Source organism: Leucoraja erinacea, unplaced genomic scaffold, assembly GCF_028641065.1.
Source record: "Leucoraja erinacea ecotype New England unplaced genomic scaffold, Leri_hhj_1 Leri_401S, whole genome shotgun sequence".
NCBI lineage: Eukaryota > Metazoa > Chordata > Chondrichthyes > Rajiformes > Rajidae > Leucoraja > Leucoraja erinaceus.
Genome location: NW_026576302.1, coordinates 15001 through 37131, shown reverse-complemented (window position 1 = coordinate 37131; position 22131 = coordinate 15001). Strand labels below are relative to the sequence as shown.

The 22131-nt window shown below is 50.5% G+C and overlaps 1 protein-coding gene across 1 annotated transcript in view; it reads right to left on the bottom strand.

The window, feature by feature from the left end:
- The window catches only part of kdm5c (lysine (K)-specific demethylase 5C), a 73277-nt gene extending 51455 nt beyond the window's left edge, over window positions 1–21822 (bottom strand). The window contains 1 exon segment of the mRNA XM_055630500.1: window positions 21573–21822. Within this exon segment, the coding sequence (XP_055486475.1) occupies window positions 21573–21719 (147 nt within the window). The 5' untranslated portion in view covers window positions 21720–21822.
- Between the last annotated feature and the right edge of the window lie 309 nt (window positions 21823–22131).

Genomic DNA, 22131 nt, shown 5'->3' with positions numbered 1-22131 from the left:
CTGTCTGCACGGAGTTTGCACGTTCTCCCTGTGGGTTTTCTCCGAGATCCTCGGTTTCCTCCCACACTCCAAAGAGCCACGGGTTTGAAGGTTTTAATAGACTGGGTTTGAGGGTAAACAATTGTAGGATAGAATGAATGTGCGGGGATCGCTGGTCGGTCGGTGCGGGATCAATGGGAATTGTTCCCGCACTGTATCTCCAAACCAAACTAACTATCCCAGGCCCTGCGCACCCATCTTCCTCAAGGCTGTGCCATATACGTCACAGAACAAGGAAACAGGCCCCGCGGGTGAGAAAGAACAGCAGATGCATATCTAAAAGCAGATCTTATAGAAACTTACAAAATTCTTAAGGGGTTGGACAGGCTAGATGCAGGAAGATTGTTCCCGATGTTGGGGAAGTCCAGGACAAGGGGTCACAGCTTAAGGATAAAGGGGAAATCCTTTAAAACCGAGATGAGAAGAACTTTTTTCACACACAGAGTGGTGAATCTCTGGAACTCTCTGCCACAGAGGGTAGTTGAGGCCAGTTCATTGGCTATATTTAAGAGGGAGTTAGATGTGGCCCTTGTGGCTAAGGGGATCAGGGGGTATGGAGAGAAGGCAGGTGCGGGATACTGAGTTGGATGATCAGCCATGATCATATTGATTGGCGGTGCAGGTTCAAAGGGCCGAATGGCCTACTCCTGCACCTAATTTCTATGTTTCTATGTTTCTATGCTGCATAAAATTGAAGAGAGACACAAAAATGCTGGAGAAACTCAGCGGGTGAGGCAGCGTCTATGGAGAGAAGGAACGGGTGATGTCTTGGGTCGAGACCCTTCTTCAGACTGATGTCGGGGGGGGGGGGGGGGGGGGGGGGGGGGGGGGGGGGGGGGGGGGGGAGAGAGTGTGGGTGGAGACAGTAGTAGGGGAACTGGGAAGGGGGAGGGGAAGGGGAAGGAGGGAGAAAGCAAGGGCTATCTGAAATTAGAGAAGTCAATGTTCATACCGCTGGGGTGTAAACTGCCCAAGCTGAAAAGGAAATCATGCTGTCTAAAATGCCTCGTCTAACCCTCTAGATAGAGAGATAAATACATTATTAATCCCCTCAGGGAAATCCAGATGTCCAGTAGCCAACACAGTCAGAACACAAAGCAGACAATACATCTAAACTTTTCCTATCCATGTACCTGTCCAAATGTCTGTTAAATCTTGTTAGAGTGCCAGCCTCAACTACCTCCTCTGGCAGCTCGTTCCATACACTGTGTGGAAAAAGCTGTAGGGGTAGGGGTGATGGTGGGAGGGAGGTATGATGGTGGCATTTAGACTGGACATTTGACGGGCAGGGAAGGGAGGGATACGGATCACATGCAGGCAGCAGAGATTTCAACTCAAGTCCAGCATGGACCTTGTGGGCTGAAGGGCCTCTTCCTGTGCTACGAATAATGTTCTGTGTTCCCTGTGACAATAGACAATAGGTGCAGGAGTAGAGGCCATTCGGCCCTTCGATCACGGCTGATCATCCCCAATCAGTATCCCGTTCCTGCCTTCTCCCCATATCCCCTGACTCCGCTATCTGTAAGAGCCCGATCTAGCTCTCTCTTGAAAGTATCCAGAGAACCGGCCTCCACCGCCCTCTGAGGCAGAGAATTCCACAGACTCACAACTCTCTGTGTGAAAAAGTGTTTCCTCGTCTCCGTTCTAAATGGCCGACTCCTTATTCTTAAACTGTGTGTGTGTGGCCCCTGGTTCTGGACTCCCCCAACATCGGGAACATGTTTCCTGCCTCTAGTGTGTCCAAGCCCTTAACAATCTTACATGTTTCAATGAGATCCCCTCATCCTTCTAAATCCAGCTGCTCCCATTCTCTCAGCATATGACAGTCCTGCCATCCTGGGAATTAACCTGGTGAACCTACGCTGGGCTCCCTCAATAGCAAGAATGTCCTTCCTCAAATTAGGGGACCAAAACTGCACACAATACTCCAGGTGTGGTCTCACTAGGGCCCTGTACAACTGCAGAAGGACCTCTTTGCTCCTATACTCAACTCCTCTTGTTATGAAGGCCAACAGGCCAAAACTGCACACAATACTCCAGGTTTGGTCTCACTTCAGTCTAGTACAACTGCAGAAGGACCTCTTTGCTCCTGTACTCAACTCCTCTTGTTATGAAGGCCAACAGGCCAAAACTGCACACAATACTCCATACGTACATGGTAAATGGTAGGGAATTGAGGAATGCAGTTGAACAGAGGGATCTGGGAATAACTGTGCATAGTTCCCTGAAGGTGGAATCTCATGTAGATAGGGTGGTAAAGAAAGCTTTTGGTGCGCTGGCCTTTATAAATCAGAGCATTGAGTATAGAAGTTGGGGTGTAATGTTAAAATTGTACAAGGCATCGGTGAGGCCAATTCTGGGGTATGGGGTACAATTCTGGTCGCCTAATTATAGGAAAGATGTCAACAAAATAGAGAGAGTACAGAGGAGATTTACTAGAATGTTGCCTGGGTTTCAGCAACTAAGTTACAGAGAAAGGTTGAACAAGTTAGGTCTTTATTCTTTGGAGCGCAGAAGGTTAAGGGGGGACTTGATAGAAGTCTTTAAAATGATGAGAGGGATAGACAGAGTGGATAAGCTTTTCCCATTGAGAGTAGGGAAGATTCAAACAAGAGGTTCGGACATGATTTGAGAATTAAGGGACAGAAGTTTAGGGGGAACTTCTTTACTCAGAGAGTGGTAGCTGTGTGGAATGAGCTTCCAGTGGAAGTGGTGGAGGCCGGCAGGTTCGATTTTATCATTTAAAAATAAATTGGATGGGTATATGGACGGGAAAGGAATGGAGGGTTATGGTCTGAGTGCAGGTAGATGGGACTAGGTGAGAGTACAGTGTTGGGCACGGACTAGAAGGGCCGAGATGGCCTGTTTCCGTGCTGGAATTGTTATATGGTTATTATATGGTTACAGGTGTGGTCTCACCAGGGCCCTGTCCAACTGCAGGAGGATGACTGCTACAACTGCTGAGGGCCACCAACACAAGATGCCTTCAGCAGTACGTGGCCTGCCACAGTGTAAACCACCGCAGCACGTCACACACACCAAGTCCACACACATACCCGGACTAAACAAATCCACGGCCTTTAAACAGTGCGCAGGAAGCAAAATCCACAGCTGTGTCAAACAGGAACTCCCTGCGTTTCACAAACAAGCTCGTCACACAGACCAGGGGAAAATTACTTTAGTTTATAGAGTTGATTCTCAGCTGTAGAAATGTCTTTGCTCGGGGTAGTTGTTAGATGCGGAGTCACAGAGCGGATCTAGAGAAAGTACAGCACAGGTGGACAATAGTGCTGGAGAAACTCAGCGGGTGAGGCAGCATCTATGGAGCGAAGGAAATAGGCAAAGTTTCGGGCCCGAAACCGTGAAGGAAATAGGCAACGTTTTGGGCCTGAAACCCTGAAGGAAATAGGCAACGTTTCGGTCCGAAACCCTGAAGGAAATAGGCAACGTTTCGGCCCGAAACCCTTCCGGGTTTCGGCCCGAAACGTTACCTATTTCCTTCGCTCCACAGATGCTGCCGCACCCGCTGAGTTTCTCCAGCATTTTTGTCTACCTTCGATTTTCCAGCATCTGCTGTTCCTTCTTGAACAAGTACAGCCCTTGGTAGAAACTTTTAACACAAGGATGCAAGAGGCGACACACTCAGCCAGTAGACCTGCTGCCTTACAGCACCAGAGACCCAGGTTCGATCCTGACCTCGGGTGCTGTCGGTAAGGAGTTTGCACGTTCTCCCCCTGTGACCGCGTGGGGTTTCTCCGGGTGCTCCGGTTTCCTCCCGCATTCTAAAGACGTGGTCGGGGTAATTGCCTCTGTAAATTGTCCCTGGTGGGCAAGATAGAACTGGTGTACGGGGTGATTCTGGCCGGCACGGACCCGGTGGGCCGAAGGGCCTGTTTCCACACTGTATCTCTAAACTATATTGTGCACCCTACCTCTTCCCCTTTGCTCTAACTATTGTACTCAAGTCACAGTGGTGCAGCGGTAGACTTGCTACCTTCTTAACCATATAATAACCATATAACAATTACAGCAAGGAAACAGGCCATCTCGGCCCTTCTAGTCCGTGCCGAACACATATTCTCACCTAGTCCCATATACTTGCGCTCAGACCATAACCCTCCATTCATTCCCATCTATATACCTATCCAATTTATTTTTAAATGATAAAAACGAACCTGCCGGCCTCCACCACTTCCACTGGAAGCTCATTCCACACAGCTACCACTCTCTGAGTAAAGAAGTTCCCCCTAAACTTCAGTCCCTTAATTCTCAAGTCATGTCCCCTTGTTTGAATCTTCCCTACTCTCAGTGGGAAAACCTAGCAATTTCTCAGAGTAAACTTTACCACCCTATCTACATGAGATTCCACTCTTCTTGCAGCGAATGCAGCGCCAGAGACCCCAATTACAGGTGCTGTCTGTACGGAGTTTGCACGTTCTTACCATGACCTGCGTGGGTTTTCTCCGAGATAGTGTTAGTGTGCGCGGGTGGACCCGGTGGGATGAAGGGCCTGTTTCCGTGCTGTATCTCTAAACTACACCAGGACTTGGTTGTATTCACGTATAGGATCAGATAACATGCAGAACAAAGCTCGTCATTGTACCTCGCTCGGTCCACGGGATAATAATCAACCTCAAACTCTCCAGCTGGTTTTAGTTTGCCTTTCCAGTGGGTGTAAGGGGTTGCTTCCTGCTCAACTAACTTTGCCCGCTGACTGGGCGGGGGAGGGGAGGGGGAGCAGGAGAGGAGAGGTGAGGGGTATGGGCAGGGGAGGGGGAGAGCTCGGTGATGGGGTACCTCGCTCGGGGGAGGGGAGGGGGAGGGGAGCAGGGAGGAGATAATCAACCTCAGACTCTCCAGGGGTGGTTTTAGTTTGGGGAGGGGGAGCCAGAGGAGAGGTGAAGGGGTAGTGGGCCTGGAGGGGGAGAGGGGAGGTGATGGGGGCTGACTGGGCGGGGGAGGGGAGGGGGAGCGGGAGAGGAGAGGTGAGGGGTAGTGGGCAGGGGAGGGGGAGAGGGGAGGTGATGGGGTGGGCGGGGGCGAGAGGGAGGGGAGGGGGAGGGGAGAGGAGAGGTGGGGGTAGGGGGTGGAGGGGGAGAGGGGGAGCGGGGGAGGAGGGGAGGGGGGGGGGGGGGGGGGGGGGGGAGGGGGGGGGGGGGGGGGGGGGGGGGGGGGAGGGGGAGGGGAGGGGGAGGGGAGAGGAGAGGTGAGGGGGGGTAGTGGGCAGGGGGGAGGCAGAGTGAGGGAGGGGGGGAGGGGGAGTAGAGGGAGGGGGAGGGGGGTGGAGGGGTAGAGCAGGGGGGAGGGGGGGAGGGGAGTGGGTGGGGGGGGAGCGGTGGGGAGGTGGGGGAGGTAGTGGGGGGTGGGGGGGAGGGGGAGGGGGAGGGGGGGGTGGGAGGGGTGGGGGAGGGGGAGGGGGGAGGCGGGGAGGGGGGGGGGGGGGGGGGGAGGGGGGAGAGAGGGGTAGTGGGTGGGGGAGGGGGGAGGGGGATCGAGGAGGGTAAGATCTTGACCTCCACAGGGGACAACAATAACTGCAGGGGGCAACAATAACTGCATTAAATGCATTTCGTTGTCTCTGTACTGTACAATGACAATTAAAATTGAATCTGAATCTGAACTGTGATCGATGGTATCACACTGTGGCACATTGCACAGGACAAGGTCAGGAGAGGGGGAAGGACATGGCTACCCACTGCCCACGTCACCCACGGGTTCAAGAGAGGCAAGCATGGGGTCTTTCATTGCCATGTGTACAGAACAAGCAAACTCTTACTTGCAGCAACAGTCCTATAACCAGGCCCAGATACACAGACAAACACAATATTGTTTAAATTAAGAACCACGATCATAGTTAAAACTGACTAGGCATTTATTCTTTGCAAAGCAGGAGGACGAGGAGTGATCTAATAGAGGTGTACGCGTTAATTCAAGGGCCATCAGTCACGTAGAAACATAGACAATAGGAGCAGGAGTAGAGGCCATTCGGCCCTTCGAGCCTGCACCATTCGCCATTCAATATGATCATGGCTGATCATCCAACTCAGTATCCCATACCTGCCTTCTCTCCATACCCTCTGATCCCCTTAGCCACAAGGGCCACATCTAACTCCCTGTTCCAGAGATACTGATCATCCAACTCAGTATCCCATCCCTGCCTTCTCTCCATACCCCCTGATCCCTCTAGCCACAAGGGCCACCTCTAACTCCCTCTTAAATATAGCCAATGAACTGTGTGGCCTCAACTACCTTCTGTGGCAGAGAATTCCACAGATTCACCTTGCAGTGTAGGATAAAATAGAAGGAAGTAGCAACTTAAGGGGCTGTCCCACTGTACGAGCTAATTCAAGAGTTCTCCCGAGTTTCCCCTGATTCGAACTCGGAGAATTACGGCAATGGCCGCTCGTAGGTACTTGCAGCTATTGTGGAAAAATATCGTGGGCATGTTGAAAAATCTTCCCGAGCTTACCGCGTTCCCCGAGTGCCTGCCGTTAGCGTTACGAGCCGCTAAGAGACGTCCTGAGCTCCGACATACCCGCTACGTACATTCTACGGGCTTACCACAAGTTAGATTTATTTATTTTTACCCTGGAGAGCTCTTGAATTACCTCATACAGTGGGACAGCCCATTTAGCAAGAAGCCTAGAAGAATAGAGTGGATGTGGAGAGGATGTTCCCACTAGTGGGAGAGTCTAGGACCAGAGGACACAGCCTCAGAATTAGAGGACGTTCCTTCAGGAAGGGGACGAGGAGGAATTTCTTTATCAGCCTGAAGATGTGTTTCGGCCTGAAACGTTGCCTATTTCCTTTGCTCCACAGATGCTGCCGCACCCGCTGAGTTTCTCCAGCAATTTTGTCTACCGAGGAATTTCTTTAGCCAGAGGGTGGTGAATCTGTGGGATTCGTTGCCACAGACGGCGGTGGAGGCCACAAGTCAGTGGATATATTTAAGGCAGAGATAGATAGATTGTTGATTAGTGCCGGTGTCAGGGGTTATGGGGAGAAGGCAGGAGAATGGGGTTAGGAGGGAGAGATAGATCAGCCATGATTGAATGGTGGAGTGGACGCGATGGGCCGAATGGCCTAATTCTGCTCCAATCACTTGTGTACGTTATGCTGCCTGACTGCCTGAGTTAGGCGTGGGACATTAACGCTCTCGTGGGCCTCGAGGACACACACACACACGGGACACATCACACACTTGGGCAGCCAGAACTGAGCACGCAGCCTAACTAACCAACCAACGTCCTACAGAGAGAGCTGCATCACAACTTCCTGACTCGAGGCCCTGACTTGTCAGAACAGGCATGCAATAAACCAAGCCTTCTTCACCACAACAAAGCAGGAATTGTGAAAGTCAACAGCAAAACACTAAAATGCTTCAGCTCCAAGTACGAAACAAAACCCTTTCTCCACCTTCCAAGTGGAGTCCCAGCGTAGAGTGGGAATGTAACGAGGATGTGTTCTGGGAGTGTACAGGATATGGCGACGTTCGGGCAATAGTGCCTCTGTCAGCACAAATGTCCTTTGCAGTGCCTCACCAGCCCACAGCACAAGAACGCCTTTTGGAGCAATGTGTTCACTTTTGGTCATCCTATTTACTTTAGACTTTACACAGATACAGTGTTGGAAAAAGGCCGACCAGTGATCACCCCGTACACTAACATATAAACATAGAAAATTGGTGCAGGAGGAGGCCATTCGGCCCTTCGGGATTGGGGAGTTTACACCCCAGCTTCTCTAATTTCAGGTAGTCCCTGCTTTCTCCTCCCCTTCCCAGCTCTCCCTCAGCCCACAGGCTCCACCTCATCCTTTCTTCTTCCCGTTTCCCCCCCCCCCCCCCCCCCTCACATCAGTCTGAAGAAGGGTTTCATAAAAACATAGAAAATAGGCGGAGGAGGCCATTCAGCCCTTCGAGCCAGCACCGTCATTCATTGTGATCATGGCTGATCGTCCTCAATCAATAACCCGTGCCTGCCTTCTCCCCATATCCCTTCACTCCACTAGCCCCTAGAGCTCTATCTAACTCTCTCTTAAATCCATCCAGTGACTTGGCCTCCACTGCCCTCTGTGGCAGGGAATTCCACAAATTCACAACTCTCTGGGTGAAAAAGTTTTTTCTCATCTCAGTCTTAAATGGCTTCCCCTTTATTCTAAGACTGTGTGTGGACCCTGGTTCTGGACTCGCCCAACATTGGGAACATGTTTCCTGCCTCTAGCGTGTCCAAACCCTTAATAATCCTATATGTTTTAATGAGATCCCCTCTCATCCTTCTAAACTCCACAGAGTGTACAAGCCCAGCCGCTCCATTCTCTCAGCATATGACAGTCCCGCCATCACAGGAATTAACCCGGTGAACCTACGCTGGGCTCCCTCAGTAGCAAGAATGTCCTTCCTCAAATTAGGGGACCAAAACTGCACACAATACTCCAGGTGTGGTCTCACTAGGGCTCAGTACAACTGCAGAAGGACCTCTTTGCTCCTGTACTCAACTCCTCTTGTTATGAAGGCCAACAGACCAAAACTGTACACAATACTCCAGGTGTGGTCTCACTAGGGCCCTGTACAACTGCAGAAGGACCTCTTTGCTCCTGTACTCAACTCCTCTTGTTATGAAGGCCAACAGGCCAAAACTGCACACAATACTCCAGGTGTGGTCTCACCAGGGTTCTGTACAACTGCAGAAGGACCTCTTTGCTCCTGTACTCAACTCCTCTTGTTATGAAGGCCAACAGGCCAAAACTGTACACAATACTCCAGGTGTGGTCTCACTAGGGCCCTGTACAACTGCAGAAGGACCTCTTTGCTCCTACACTCAACTCCTCTTGTTATGTAGGCCAACAGGCCAAAACTGCACACAATACTCCAGGTGTGGTCTCACTAGGGCCCTGTACAACTGCAGAAGGACCTCTTTGCTCCTATATTCAATTCCTCTTGTTATAAAGGCCAACATGCCATTGGCTTTCTTCACTGCCTGCTGTACCTGCATGCTTACTTTCATAAGACTGATGAACAAGGACCCCCAGATCCCGTTGTACTTCCCCTTTTCCCAGGTCACGGGGATAGAACGTGCAAACTCCGTACAGACAGCACCCGCAGTCTGGATGGAAACCCGGGTCTCCGGCGCTGCATTCGCTGTGAGGCAGCAACTCTGCCCCCGTGACTGCCACCGTTGATGGGGGTTTTTTTAAACAAGACCAAATGGCAAGGCTTTTTCCGATGGATCTGGGCACAATATTCACACACACACACACACACATACACACACACTCACGGGACACACACACACACACACACTCACGGGACACGTTATGAAGATAATGCAAGCATGTGACACGAAGCTGCCAACAATCCAGCAGGCCTTTAAAAAAATCCGCAGCAGAGAATACAGATCACAGCCTAAATTAAAATACAAGTTGGGCCAAATATATAAAGGGAAACACAAGAAGGGGAAGTCAGGACAGCAACAAACTGTGGGCGGAGTTAATAATCGCTTCATAAAGAACAAAGGAAAAGTTATTAAATTGTCTGGGGATGAGATTGATGAAGCAAACGGGGGAAATATCATTCCGGTTGGGCCAGGGAGTTTAAAAGACAGCCTCTGGCGCCCTGTTGCTTGCTGGAGACTGTCGGCCATGTTGGGCTGGTCTCTGCTCGCTGACATGGTTGTGGCGTGCAGGGATCATCGCGTGGTAGATAGCACTTGCCCCAGGCTGCCTAGCGACTGGACCAAACCCTCAAACACACATACACACAGAGACAGACAGAGACAGACACACACACAGACAGAGAGACACACACACAGACAGAGAGACAGAGAGACACACACACACTCTCACACACACACACACACTCAAACACACATACACAGACAAACAGACAGACAGAGAGACAGAGAGAGACACACACACAGACACACACACTCACTCGAAGACACACACACTCACACACAGAGACACACACTCGAACACACACACACAGACAGACACACACACAGACAGAGAGACACACACACTCTCACACACACACACACACACACACAGACAAACAGACAGACAGAGACAGACAGAGAGACACACACTCTAACACACACACACACAGACACACACACACACAGACAGACACACACACTCTAACACACACACACTCTCCCACACACACACACAGACACACACACGCACTCGAACACACACACACTCACACACTCGAACACACTCACACCCACAGACACACACACTCTCACACACACGCACTCGAAGACACTCTCTCACACACACACTCACACACGCACTCGAACACACACACACACAGACACAGAGACACACACTCGAACACACACACAGACAGACAGACGCACACATACAGACAGACACACACAGACACACACACACACACTCTCACACACACACACACACACACACACACACAGACACACACACACACACACACAGACACACACACACACAGACACACACACACACTCACACACACACACGGAAGGCAGAGGCACCAGGGGGGGGGGGGGGGGGGGAGGGCTCAAACTGGGTCAGTTTAAATCTTTAATGAGAGATTTGCAGAAAGGGCAGGCTCGGAAATCACACCTCAGTCCAGGGCCGACGTACACCAGGCCTGGGGGGAGTTGTGCTGGGGGGGAAAGCTGGGCGTGGGGGTGAAAGGAGCGGGTTCGTCAGGTGGGCTTAAGGCGGGAGATGGGGGGGGGGGGGGGGGGAGTGGGAAGGGAAGGGCGTAAGGGGGACAGCATCGTTGTAGGAGGGGGGGAAGAACGCCAGGTTTGGGGGCAGGGAACAGTCTAACAAAGGACGGGTGACATTCCAGCTCGGGACCATTCATCTGCTGAATCTCCCAACCCAAAATGACAGCCATCCTTTTCCTCTAGGGATGCTGCCTGACCTGCTGAGTTACTCCAGCACTTGGTGCCTATCTTTGGAGTGTTTCTACATTTAGTCATTCCTCTGGCTGGGTAGCAAACACATCAACAACAAAAGCCTCTCACTGTACAATAGACAATAGGAGCAGGAGTAGAGACCATTCGGCCCTTCGAGCCAGCACCGCCATTCAATGTGATCACGGCTGATCATCCCCAATCAGTACCCCGTTCCTGCCTTCTCCTCATATCCCCTGACTCCGATATATTTAAGAGCCCTATCTAGCTCTCTCTTGAAAGCATCCAGAGAACCGGCCTCCACCGCCCTCTGAGGCAGAGAATTCCACAGACTCACAACTCTCTGTGTGAAAAGATGTTTCCTCATCCCCGTTCTCATATCAGCCATGATCATAATGAATGGCGGTGCAGGCTCAAAGGGCTGAATGGCCTCTACTCCTGCACCTATTTTCTATGTTTTCTATGTTTCTATGTTCTAAATGGCCGACCCCTTATTCTTAAATTCCACAGACTCACAACTCTCTGTGAGAAAAAGTGTTTCCTCGCCTCTGTTCTAAATGGCCGATCGCTTATTCTCAAACTGTGTGTGGCCCCTGGTTCTGGACTCTCCCAACATGGGGAACATGTTTCCTGCCTCTAGCGTGTCCAAACCCTTATGAATTTTAGATGTTTCAATAAGATACCCTCTCATCCTTCTAAACTCCAGAGTGTACAAGCCCACAGCCGCTCCATTCTCTCAGCATATGACAGTCCCGCCATCCCGGGAATTAACCTGGTGAACCTACGCTGAGTGTACAAACCCAAATACAGGTGATCTAAACCCAGTCAAAATCATCCCAATTGCTTGCCCCCCTCCCGGGCATGATCCTTGTCTGTCAGGCTCGTTGACTTGGATGATCTGAGAACCACTTCCCCCTGGAGCGTACATGACAGAAATACGTGCCTCAGCCCAGTGCCAATGCCGAACCTAATGCCAAGTTAAACATGGTCTCAGCCCGTCTGCACGTGGTCCATATCCCCTCATTCCACCACTCCTAGCTGCGTGATAAACGCACACCACTCTTGCTCGCCACCCAGACACTGTACGCGGCTCGCTTGTAACTATGTAATTCCGCTGATTGGATAGCACGCTTCAAAGCCCTTCACAGTACCGACAATAAACCAAACTGGAGGACAGAACCGCAGATGTTGGTTTAAATCCACAAAGTGCTGGAGTAACTCAGCGGGTGAGGCAACATCTCTGGAGAGAAGGAATGGGCGACGTTTTGGTTCGAGACCCTTCTTCACACAGCCTGTCCTCCATATGACATTGATCGCCCAGGCTTGCATCACCCATGGTTAGTCATGACCGAGAGGGGGGAGGGAGGGGGGGTGACTGTGTTGTCCATTGAGGAAGAGTACCACGAGGGTTAAAATAAGCAAAAGGCACAGGTTTTACTTGGAACTGACTGCCCAGAGATTCCTCAATTCTGCCACAGAAACAGCTTTCAGGAGTCAAGAGTGTTTTACTGTCCTGTGTCCCAAACAGAACAAGGAAATTCTTGCTTTCTGCAGCACAACACAATATGTCAACAGAGTATGATTATGACAAACGAGAAGTAAGTGCGTTTATTGGCTTCAAATTCTCAGGATGGCGGGACTGTCATATGCTGAGAGAATGTGGAGCGGCTGGGCTTGTACACTCTGGTGTTTACAAGGATGAGAGGGCATCTCATTGAAACATATAAGATTATTTAGGGTTTGGATACGTAAGAGGCAGGAAACATGTTCCAGAGAGAGAGAGAGGGGAGAGAGAGGGGGGAGAGAGAGGGGGAGGGGAGAGGGGGGGGGAGAGAGAGGGGGAGAGAGGGGGGGGTGAGGGAATTTTAGGGGAGAGGGGGGGGGAGAGAGGGATAGGGTGTGGGAGGGGGGAGAGAGAGGGGGAGAGAGGGGGAGGGGGAGAGAGAGGGGAGAGGAGGGAGGGGGGGAGAGAGGGGGGGAGAGAGAGAGAGGGAGAGAGAGAGAGAGAGGGGGGGAGAGAGAGGGGGAGAGAGAACGAGGGGGGGGAGGTGTGAAAGATAGAGAGGTCGAGAGGGGGGGGGGAGGGGGGGGAGAGGGAGGGAGGGGGAGAGAGAGAGAGAGGGAGGAGAGGGGGGGAGAGAGGGAGAGAGAGGGGAGGGAGGGGGGGGGGAGAGAGAGAGAGTCAGGGAAAATTTGCAGGAATGGCCACATCAAGAGCGAGGTCATGTTTTTAAAACAGTGAGAGAATGCAAAGGCAATGCTGTAGTGTGGGGGAGAGAGTGTGCAATAGATGCAAGTGTGGAAGAGAGACAGCATGCAGTAAATGTGACGTGTTAGAGATGGAGCACATGCAGGAAATGCAACAGGGGGAAGATAAATTGTGCAAGACATGCTGTGGAGGGGGGGGGGGGGGGGGGACGGTGCAGGGAATGCAACGTGGGGAAGGGAAATGCTACGTGGTGAGAGAGTGGTGCAGGAAATGCAGAGAGAGAGAGTCAGATAATCGGCAAGTGGAGGTGCGAGCGAGAATGTACGGGAAATGCAAATGGGGTGAGATATGGGGATGCTGCAGCAGTGTATCCAGCATGTGGCCACTATTCCAACAGCCAGCGTACCGACAACATGCTAGAGACACAACATGCCGGAGAGGGAAGCAGGGAAACACACGGACTAGCACAATGTGCTGGACATGTATAGACAATATGTGCAGGGAGTAGAGGCCATTTGGCCCTTCGAGCCAGCACCATTCGCCATTCACTGTGATCATCCCAAATCTCATATGTTTCAATGAGATCCCCTCTCATCCTTCTAAACTCCAGAGTGTACAAGCCCACAGCCGCTCCACATTCTCTCAGCATATGACAGTCCCGTCATCCCGGGAATTAACCTGGTGAACCTACGCTGGGCTCCCTCAATAGCAAGAATGTCCTTCCCCAAATTAGGGGACCAACACTGGAGTCTATTCCATTTCATCTTTTCCCCTCAATGCCTTCTTCCCATAACCTTTGACACCCTCACCATACATGAACCTGCCAATCTCTGGTTTAAAATAACCAATGACTTGGCCTCCACCGGCTTCCGTGGCAATGAATCCCACAGATTCACCACACTCTGACTAAAGAGATTCCTCCTCATCTCCTTCCTAAAGATACATCATTTAATTCTGAGGCTGTGACCTCTGGTCCTAGACTCTCCCCCTAGTGGAAACATCCTCTCCACATCCACTCTATCCGGGCCTTTCACTATTCACTAAGTTTCAATGAGGTTCCCCCCCCTCATCCTTCTAAACTCCAGCAAGTACAGGCCCAGTGCCGTCACACGCTATCAAACACTCATCATTCAGGCCACTATGACCAAAACGGAACGCATTTCTCCAAATTATTAAGGGATTGGACACACTAGATGCAGAAACAATGTTATATTATATACACACACACACATACACACAGTTTAAGAATAAGGGGTCGGCCATTTAGGACTGAGATGAGGAGAAATGTTTTCACCCAGAGAGTTGTGTGAATCTGTGGAATTCTCAGCCTCAGAGGGCAGTGGAGACCGATTCACTAGATGTTTTCAAGAGAGAGTTAGATAGAGCTCAGGTAGACAGAACATCACCCATTCCTTCTCCCCAGAGATGCTGCCTAACCCCGCTGAGTTAAGTAAGTGCGTTTATTGGCCAAGTATTCACATACAAGGAATTTGCCTTGGTGCTCCGCCCACAAGTAACAACATGACAGTTACGAATGATTCAGAAAACACTAAACATTAATAATAATAAAACATGAATGATAAAACACCATTGATCAAGCATGTGAACCAACAAAATACCAGATCAAAGGGAGGCTACAGATATTTGGCTGTTGAGTACTACTCATGGATAAAAGCTGTGTTTATGTCTGTCTGTGGCAGCTTTGACAGTCCGGAGTCGCCTTCCAGAGGGAAGTGATTCAAAGAGTTTGTGGCCAGGGTGAGAGGGGTCAGAGATGATCTTGCCTGCTCACTTCCTCCAGCATTTTGTGTCTACCTTCGATTTAAACCAGCATCTGCAGTTCTTTCCTATACGTTAGATTTAGCTCTTAGGGCTAACGGAATGGAGGGATATGGGGAGAAAGCAGAAACTATGATTGTGGATGATCAGCCGTGATCATATTGAAGGGCTGTGCTGGCTCAAAGGGGCCGATTGGCCTCCTCCTGCAACTATTCTCTATGTTTCTAATTGCAGCCTCATCAACTGTAACATAACATCCCAACTTCTAAATAGAAACATAGACAATAGGTGCAGGAGGAGGCCATTCGGCCCTTCGAGCCAGCACCACCATTCATTGTGATCATGGCTGATCGTCCCCAATCAATAACTCGTGCCTGCCTTCTCCCCATATCCCTTGATTCCACTAGCCCCTAGAGCTCTATCTAACTCTCTCTTAAATCCATCCAGTGACTTGGCCTCCACCGCCCTCTGTGGCAGGGAATTCCACAAATTCACAACTCTCTGGGTGAAAAAGTTTTTTCTCACCTCTGTCCTAAATGGCCTCCCCTTTATTCCAAGACTGTGTGTGTGGCCCCTGGTTCTGGACTCGCCCAACATTGGGAACATTTTTCCTGCATCTAGCTTGTCCAGTCCTTTTATAATTTTATATGTTTCTATAAGATCCACCCCCTCATCCTTCTAAACTTTTTTTCCTTCTAAAGTCTTTTCAATCTTTCCTGATATGACAGTCCCGCCATCCCAGGGATCAAACTCGTGAACCTACGCTGCACTGCCTCAATCACAAGGATGTCCTTCCTCAAATTAGGGGACCAAAACTGCACACAATACTCCAGATGTGGTCTCACCAGAGCCCTGTACAACTGCAGAAGGACCTCTTTACTCCTACACTGAAATCCTCGTTATATTTTGGCCCGAAACTTTGCCTATTTCCTTCGCTCCATAGATTCTGCCTCACCCGCTGAGTTTCTCCAGCATTTGTGTCTACCATGGAAGGGGAGGCTGGTTTGTATGAAGGGCTGGGTTACCTCTTGTTATGAAGGCCAACATTCCATTAGCTTTCTTCACTACCTGCTGTACCTGCACGCCAACTTTCAGTGACCGGTGTACAAGGACACCCAGGTCTCGCTGCACCTCCCCCTTACCTAACCTAACCTCATTGAGATAATAATCTGCCCCCTTGTTTTTGCTACCAAAGTGGATAACCTCACATTTATCTATATTATACTGCATCTGCCACGCATCTGCCCACTCACTCAACCTGTCCAGGTCACCCTGCAACTTCCTAAGGATGAAAGGACTGGACCTTCAAGGAACCTCAAATACCCCGACTGATGAAGGTAAATGTATTCCAGAACAAGGGGGTCACAGTTTAAGGATAAGGGGGAAATCTTTTAGGACCGAGATGAGGAAAACATTTTCCACACAGAGAGTGGTGAATCTTTGGAATTCTCTGCCACAGAAGGTAGTTGAGGCCACACAGTTCATTGGCTATATTTAAGAGGGAGTTAGATGTGGCCCTTGTGGCTAAAGGGATCAGGGGGTATGGAGAGAAGGCAGGTACGGGATACTGAGTTGGATGATCAGCCATGATTATATTGAATGGTGGTGCAGGCTCAAAGGGCCAAATGGCCTCTACTCCTGCACCTATTTTCTATGTTTCTATCAGAAACCCTATCCACCTGTCACACCATTTTGTACCTGCACTTTCAGATTCCTCAATTCCACGACACCCCCAAGGCCCTTGCCATTCACTGTGGAGGCCCTGCCCTAGTTTCACTTCCCAAAATGCAAAACATCTGACACCTACCTGCATTAAATGCGTCACATTTCCCCGTATCAAATTCCCAACAACCATTCCTCTGATCAAAATCCTGCTGTAATTTCTGAGAACCATCTTCACCATCCACCATGCCATCTGCTAACACCACAAACAACAAATGGCCAGTACTCATCCCCGAGGCACACCATTAGTCACAGGCCTCCAGTCCAAAAAGGGAGAGCCAGTGGATGTAGTGTGCCTGGACTTTCAGAAAGCATTGGATAAGGTCACACAGAGAAACATAGAAAATAGGTGCAGGAGGAGGCCATTCGGCCCTTCGAGTCAGTGTGATCATGGCTGATCGTCCCCAATCAATAACCCGTGCCTGCCTTCTCCCCATATCATAGAAACAAAGAAATTAGGTGCAGGAGTAGGCCATTCGGCCCTTCGAGCCTGCACCGCCATTTAATATGATCATGGCTGATCATCCAACTCAGTATCCCGTACCTGCCTTCTCTCCATACCCCCTGATCCTCTTAGCCACAAGGGCCACATCTAACTCCCTCTTAAATATAGCCAATGAACTGGCCTCAACTACCCTCTGTGGCAGAGAGTTCCAGAGATTCACCACTCTCTGTGTGAAAAAAGTTCTCCTCGTCTCGGTTTTAAAGGATTTCCCCCTTATCCTTAAGCTGTGACCCCTTGCCCTTGACTCCACTAGCCCCTAGAGCTCTATCTAACTCTCTCTTAAATCCATCCAGTGACTTGGCCTCCACCGCCCTCTATGGCAGGGAATTCCACAAATTCACAACTCTCTGGGTGAAAAAGTTTTTTCTCACCTCAGTCTTAAATGACCTCCCCTTTATTCTAAGACTGTGTGTCTGTGGCCCCTGGTTCTGGACTTGCCCAACATTGGGAACATTTTACCGTCATCTAGCATGTCCAGTCCTTTTATAATTTTATATGTTTCTATAAGATTCCTCCCCCCCCCCCTCATCCTTCTAAACTTCAGTAAATACAAGCCTAGTGTTTTCAATCTTTCCTCATAAGACATATGAGATTGGTGGGCAAAATTAGGGCACAAGGTATTGGCATGGATAGATGGATAGTGAAGTCGGTAGGCAGGAAACAAAGAGTAGGGATTAACGGGTGCCTTTCAGAATGGCAGGCAGTGACTAGTGGGGTACAGCAAGGCTCGATGCTGGGACCACAGCTATTTACAATATACATGAAGGGATTCAAATTAGCAAATTTGCAGATGACACAAAGCTGGGTGGCAGAGTGAACTGTGAAGAGGATGCTATGAGGATGCAGGGTGACTTGGACAGGTTGGGGGAGTGGGCAGATGCATGGCAGATTAAGTTTATTGCGGATAAATGTGAGGTTATTTGGTAGTAAAAACAGGAAGACAGATTACTATCTAAATTGCGTCGTTGGGAAAAGGGGAAGTACAACGGGATCTGGGGGTCCTTGTTCATCAGTCTATGAAAGTAAGCATGCAGGTACAGCAGGCAGTGAAGAAAGCCAATGGCATGATGGCCTTTGTAACAAGAGGAGTCAAGTACAGGAGCAAAGAGGTCCTTCTGCAGTTGTACAGGGCCCTAGTGAGACCACACCTGGAGTATTGTGTGCAGTTTTGGTCCCCTAATTTGAGGAAGGACATTCTTGCTATTGAGGGAGCCCAGCGTAGGTTCACCAGGTTAATTCCCCGGGATGGCGGGACTGTCATATGCTGAGAGAATGGAGCGGCTGGGCTTGTACACTCTGGAATTTAGAAGGATGAGAGGAGATCTCATTGAAACATATAAGATTGTTAAGGGTTTGGACACGCTAGAGGCAGGAAAAATGTTCCCGATGTTGGGGGAGTCCAGAACCAGGGGCCACACACACACAGTTTAAGAATAAGGAGTAAGCCATTTAGAACGGAGACGAGGAAACACTTTTTCTCACAGAGAGTTGTGAGTCTGTGGAAATCTCTGCCTCAGAGGGTGGTGGAGGCCGGTTCTCTCTGGATGCTTTCAAGAGAGAGCTAGATGGGGCTCTTAAAGATAGCAGAGTCAGGGGATATGGGGAGAAGGCAGGAACGGGGTACTGATTGGGGATGATCAGCCATGATCACGTTGAATGGTGGTGCTGGCTGGAAGGGCTGAATGGCCTCTACTCCTGCACTTATTGTCTATTGAAACAAGTCACGTCTATTTGTCACATACACACATACAAGAAGTGCAGTGAAATGAAAGTGGCAATGCCTGCAGATTGTGCAAAAACTACAGGACAGAACCAGTATTTATATTTTAGAAAAAAAAATTAAAAAAGATACAACACAACAGTAAATGAGTCACTGGTGAGATTAGAGTTTACAGTCCTGACGGCCTGTGGGAAGATCCTCTCTGTTTCCACAGCGTGACAGCAGAGGCGTTTGCCTGACCGTAGCAGCTGGAACAGTCCGTTACTGGGGTGGAAGGGGTCCCCCATAATGTTGCTGGCTCTGGATCTGCATCTCCTGGTGTATATGTCCTGCAGGGGGGTGAGTGTAGTTCCCACAGTGCGTTGGGCCGAACGCACTACTCTCTGCAGATCCTTCTTGTCCTGGGCAGAGCTGTTCCCAAACCAGACTGAGATATTGTCGGACAAGATGGTTTCTACAGCCCCAGGGTAGAAGCACCAAAGGATCCTCAGAGAGACTCTGAATTTGCTCAGCTGCCTGAGGTGGTAAAGGCACTGCCTTGCCTTACTCACCAGTGCGGCAGGCAGTGTGTGAACAACCCTTCCATAAAACCAATTCTCAATCCTTCTTGCAATTGAGGGAGTGCAGCGGGGTTAATTCGCGGGATGGCGGGACTGTCATATGATGAAAGAATGGGTCGACTGGGCTTGTATTCACTGGGATTTAGAAGGATGAGAGGGGGATGTTATAGAGACATATAAAATTATTATGGGATTGGACAGGATAGATGCAGGAAAAATGTTCCCCATGTTGGGGGAGTCCAGAACCAGGGGCCACACACACACACAGTTTAAGAATAAGGGGTCGGACTGAGATGAGGAAAAACTTTTCCACCCAGAGAGTTGTGAATCTGTGGAATTCTCTGCCACAGAAGTCAGTGGAGGCCGATTCACTGGATGTTTTCAAGAGAGAGTTAGATTTAGCTCTTAGGACTAATGGAATCAAGCGATATGGGGAGAAGGCAGGAACGGGATACTGATTGTGGATGATCAGCCATGATCATATTGAATGGTGGTGCTGGCTGGAAGGGCCGAATGGCCTACTCCTGCACCTATTGTCGATGTTTCTATGATCCAGTCAGCTAACTCTCCCTGGATCCCATGCAATTCAACCTTCCAGAGCAAAATCTCATCAAACGCCTTGCTGACGTCCGTACAGACAACATCTACGACTTTGACCATGTCAAGCGTTTTGGCTGCTTCTTCAATCCTTGTTTTGCCCCCCCCCCCTCCTGTCACAGAGCAGTAAACAACACCCCGAGATGATTCACATCCTAGCTCTGATATCACAACATATGAGAGGTAGACAAAAATGCTGGAGAAACTCAGCGGGTGAGGCAGCGTCTATGGAGCGAAGGAAGTGGGTGATGTTTCGGGTTGAGACCCTTCTGCAGACTGGTGTGGGGGAGGTGGGAAGAAGAAAGGAAGACCAGGCTGTGGGGGAGCTGGGAGGGGGAGGTGAAAGCAGGGACTACCTGAAACTGGACAAGTCAATGTTCATACCGCTGGGGTGTAAACTACCCAAGCGAAATATGAGGTGTTGCTCCTCCAATTTGCAGTGGGACTCACTCTGGCCATGGAGGAGGCCCAGGACAGGAAGGTCGGATTGGGAATGGGAGGTGGAGTTGAAGTGCTGGGCCACCAGGAGATCAGGATGGTTAGTAAATATTTCTCTCTCCATTTTAGCAACCTCCCCCCAAGCTGGATTTACTTCATTATCAGCCCTTTGCAGTCACGCAGAAATATTGTACCACAATGCCAAGACGACTTGTATCTGCCTGGATATAATCTACCACCCACAATCACTTCCGCCCACTGCCAGTGCATACTCCAGGTAATATCCCCTCCCTATCCTGGAGCATATACCCAGTATCACTCCCCCTCCATAGCAGCGCATACACCGAATACCACCCCCTCTCTATGCCCTGAGCAAATACCAAGTATCACCCCCCCCTCCATTCCAGCAAATACACCAGGTATCACCCCCTCTCTATCCCTGAGCATACTCACAGTACCACCCCCTCTCTATCCCTGAACACATACTCAGTACCGTTCCCTCTATACTCCCAGAAAATACAGCAGGTACCACTCCCTCTCTATCCCTGAGCATACTCACAGTACCACCACCTCTGTATCCCAGAAAATACAGCAGGTACCACCCCCTCTCTATCCCCGAGCATACTCACAGTACCACCACCTCTCTATCCCAGAAAATACACCAGGTACCACTCCCTCTCTATCCCCGAGCGTACTCACAGTACCACCCCCTCTCTATCCCAGAAAATACACCAGGTACCACCCCCTCTCTATCCCCGAGCATACTCACAGTACCACCCCCTCCCCAGAAAATACAGCAGGTACCACCCCCTCTCTATCCCTGAGCATACTCACAGTACCACCACCTCTGTATCCCAGAAAATACAGCAGGTACCACCCCCTCTCTATCCCTGAGCATACTCACAGTACCACCACCTCTGTATCCCAGAAAATACAGCAGGTACCACCCCCTCTCTATCCCCTGAGCAAATACCAAGTATCACCCCCCTCCCATTCCAGTAAATACACCAGGTACCACCCCCTCTCTATCCCCGAGCCCCTCACCATCCCTCCCCACACACACAGCCACGTACACACACACAACAAAACCTCCTCTCACCAGGGGGGGCCGGATCTTGCAGATGCCGCTCCTCTCGGCCACCGGCCGGATCTTGGCGATGTAGCCCAGCGGGTCGCCGAACTCCTCCCAGCTCGGCTCGAAGACCGGGCACTCGGGCGGCGCCACAAACTCCTCGAAGTCCGACATTGGCGACCGCGCTCGAGCTGGGAGGGGGGGTGGGGTGGGGGTCACGGGTGTGTGTGTGTGTGGGAGGGTGGAGGGCAGGGGTCACGTGTAGGGAAGGGGGGGGTGGAGGTTCCTGGCTGAGAGACTTGGGAGGGGGAGGGGAGGGCTATGGTAACTAGAATTGGGGGCCACTAGAATGGGTCACGTGTGAGGGGAGCTATAGTCACTAGGATTGGTCACGTGATGGGGACCACTAGAATGGGTCATGTGTAAGGGGTTCCCACTAGAATGGGTCACGTGATGGGGACCACTGAATGGTCACGTTTAAGGGGTTCACCACTAGAGTGGGTCATGTGATGGGGCCCCACCAGGATGGGTCACGTGTGAAGGGGGGGCTATGGTCCCACCAGAGCTGGGTCACGTGATGTGGGGG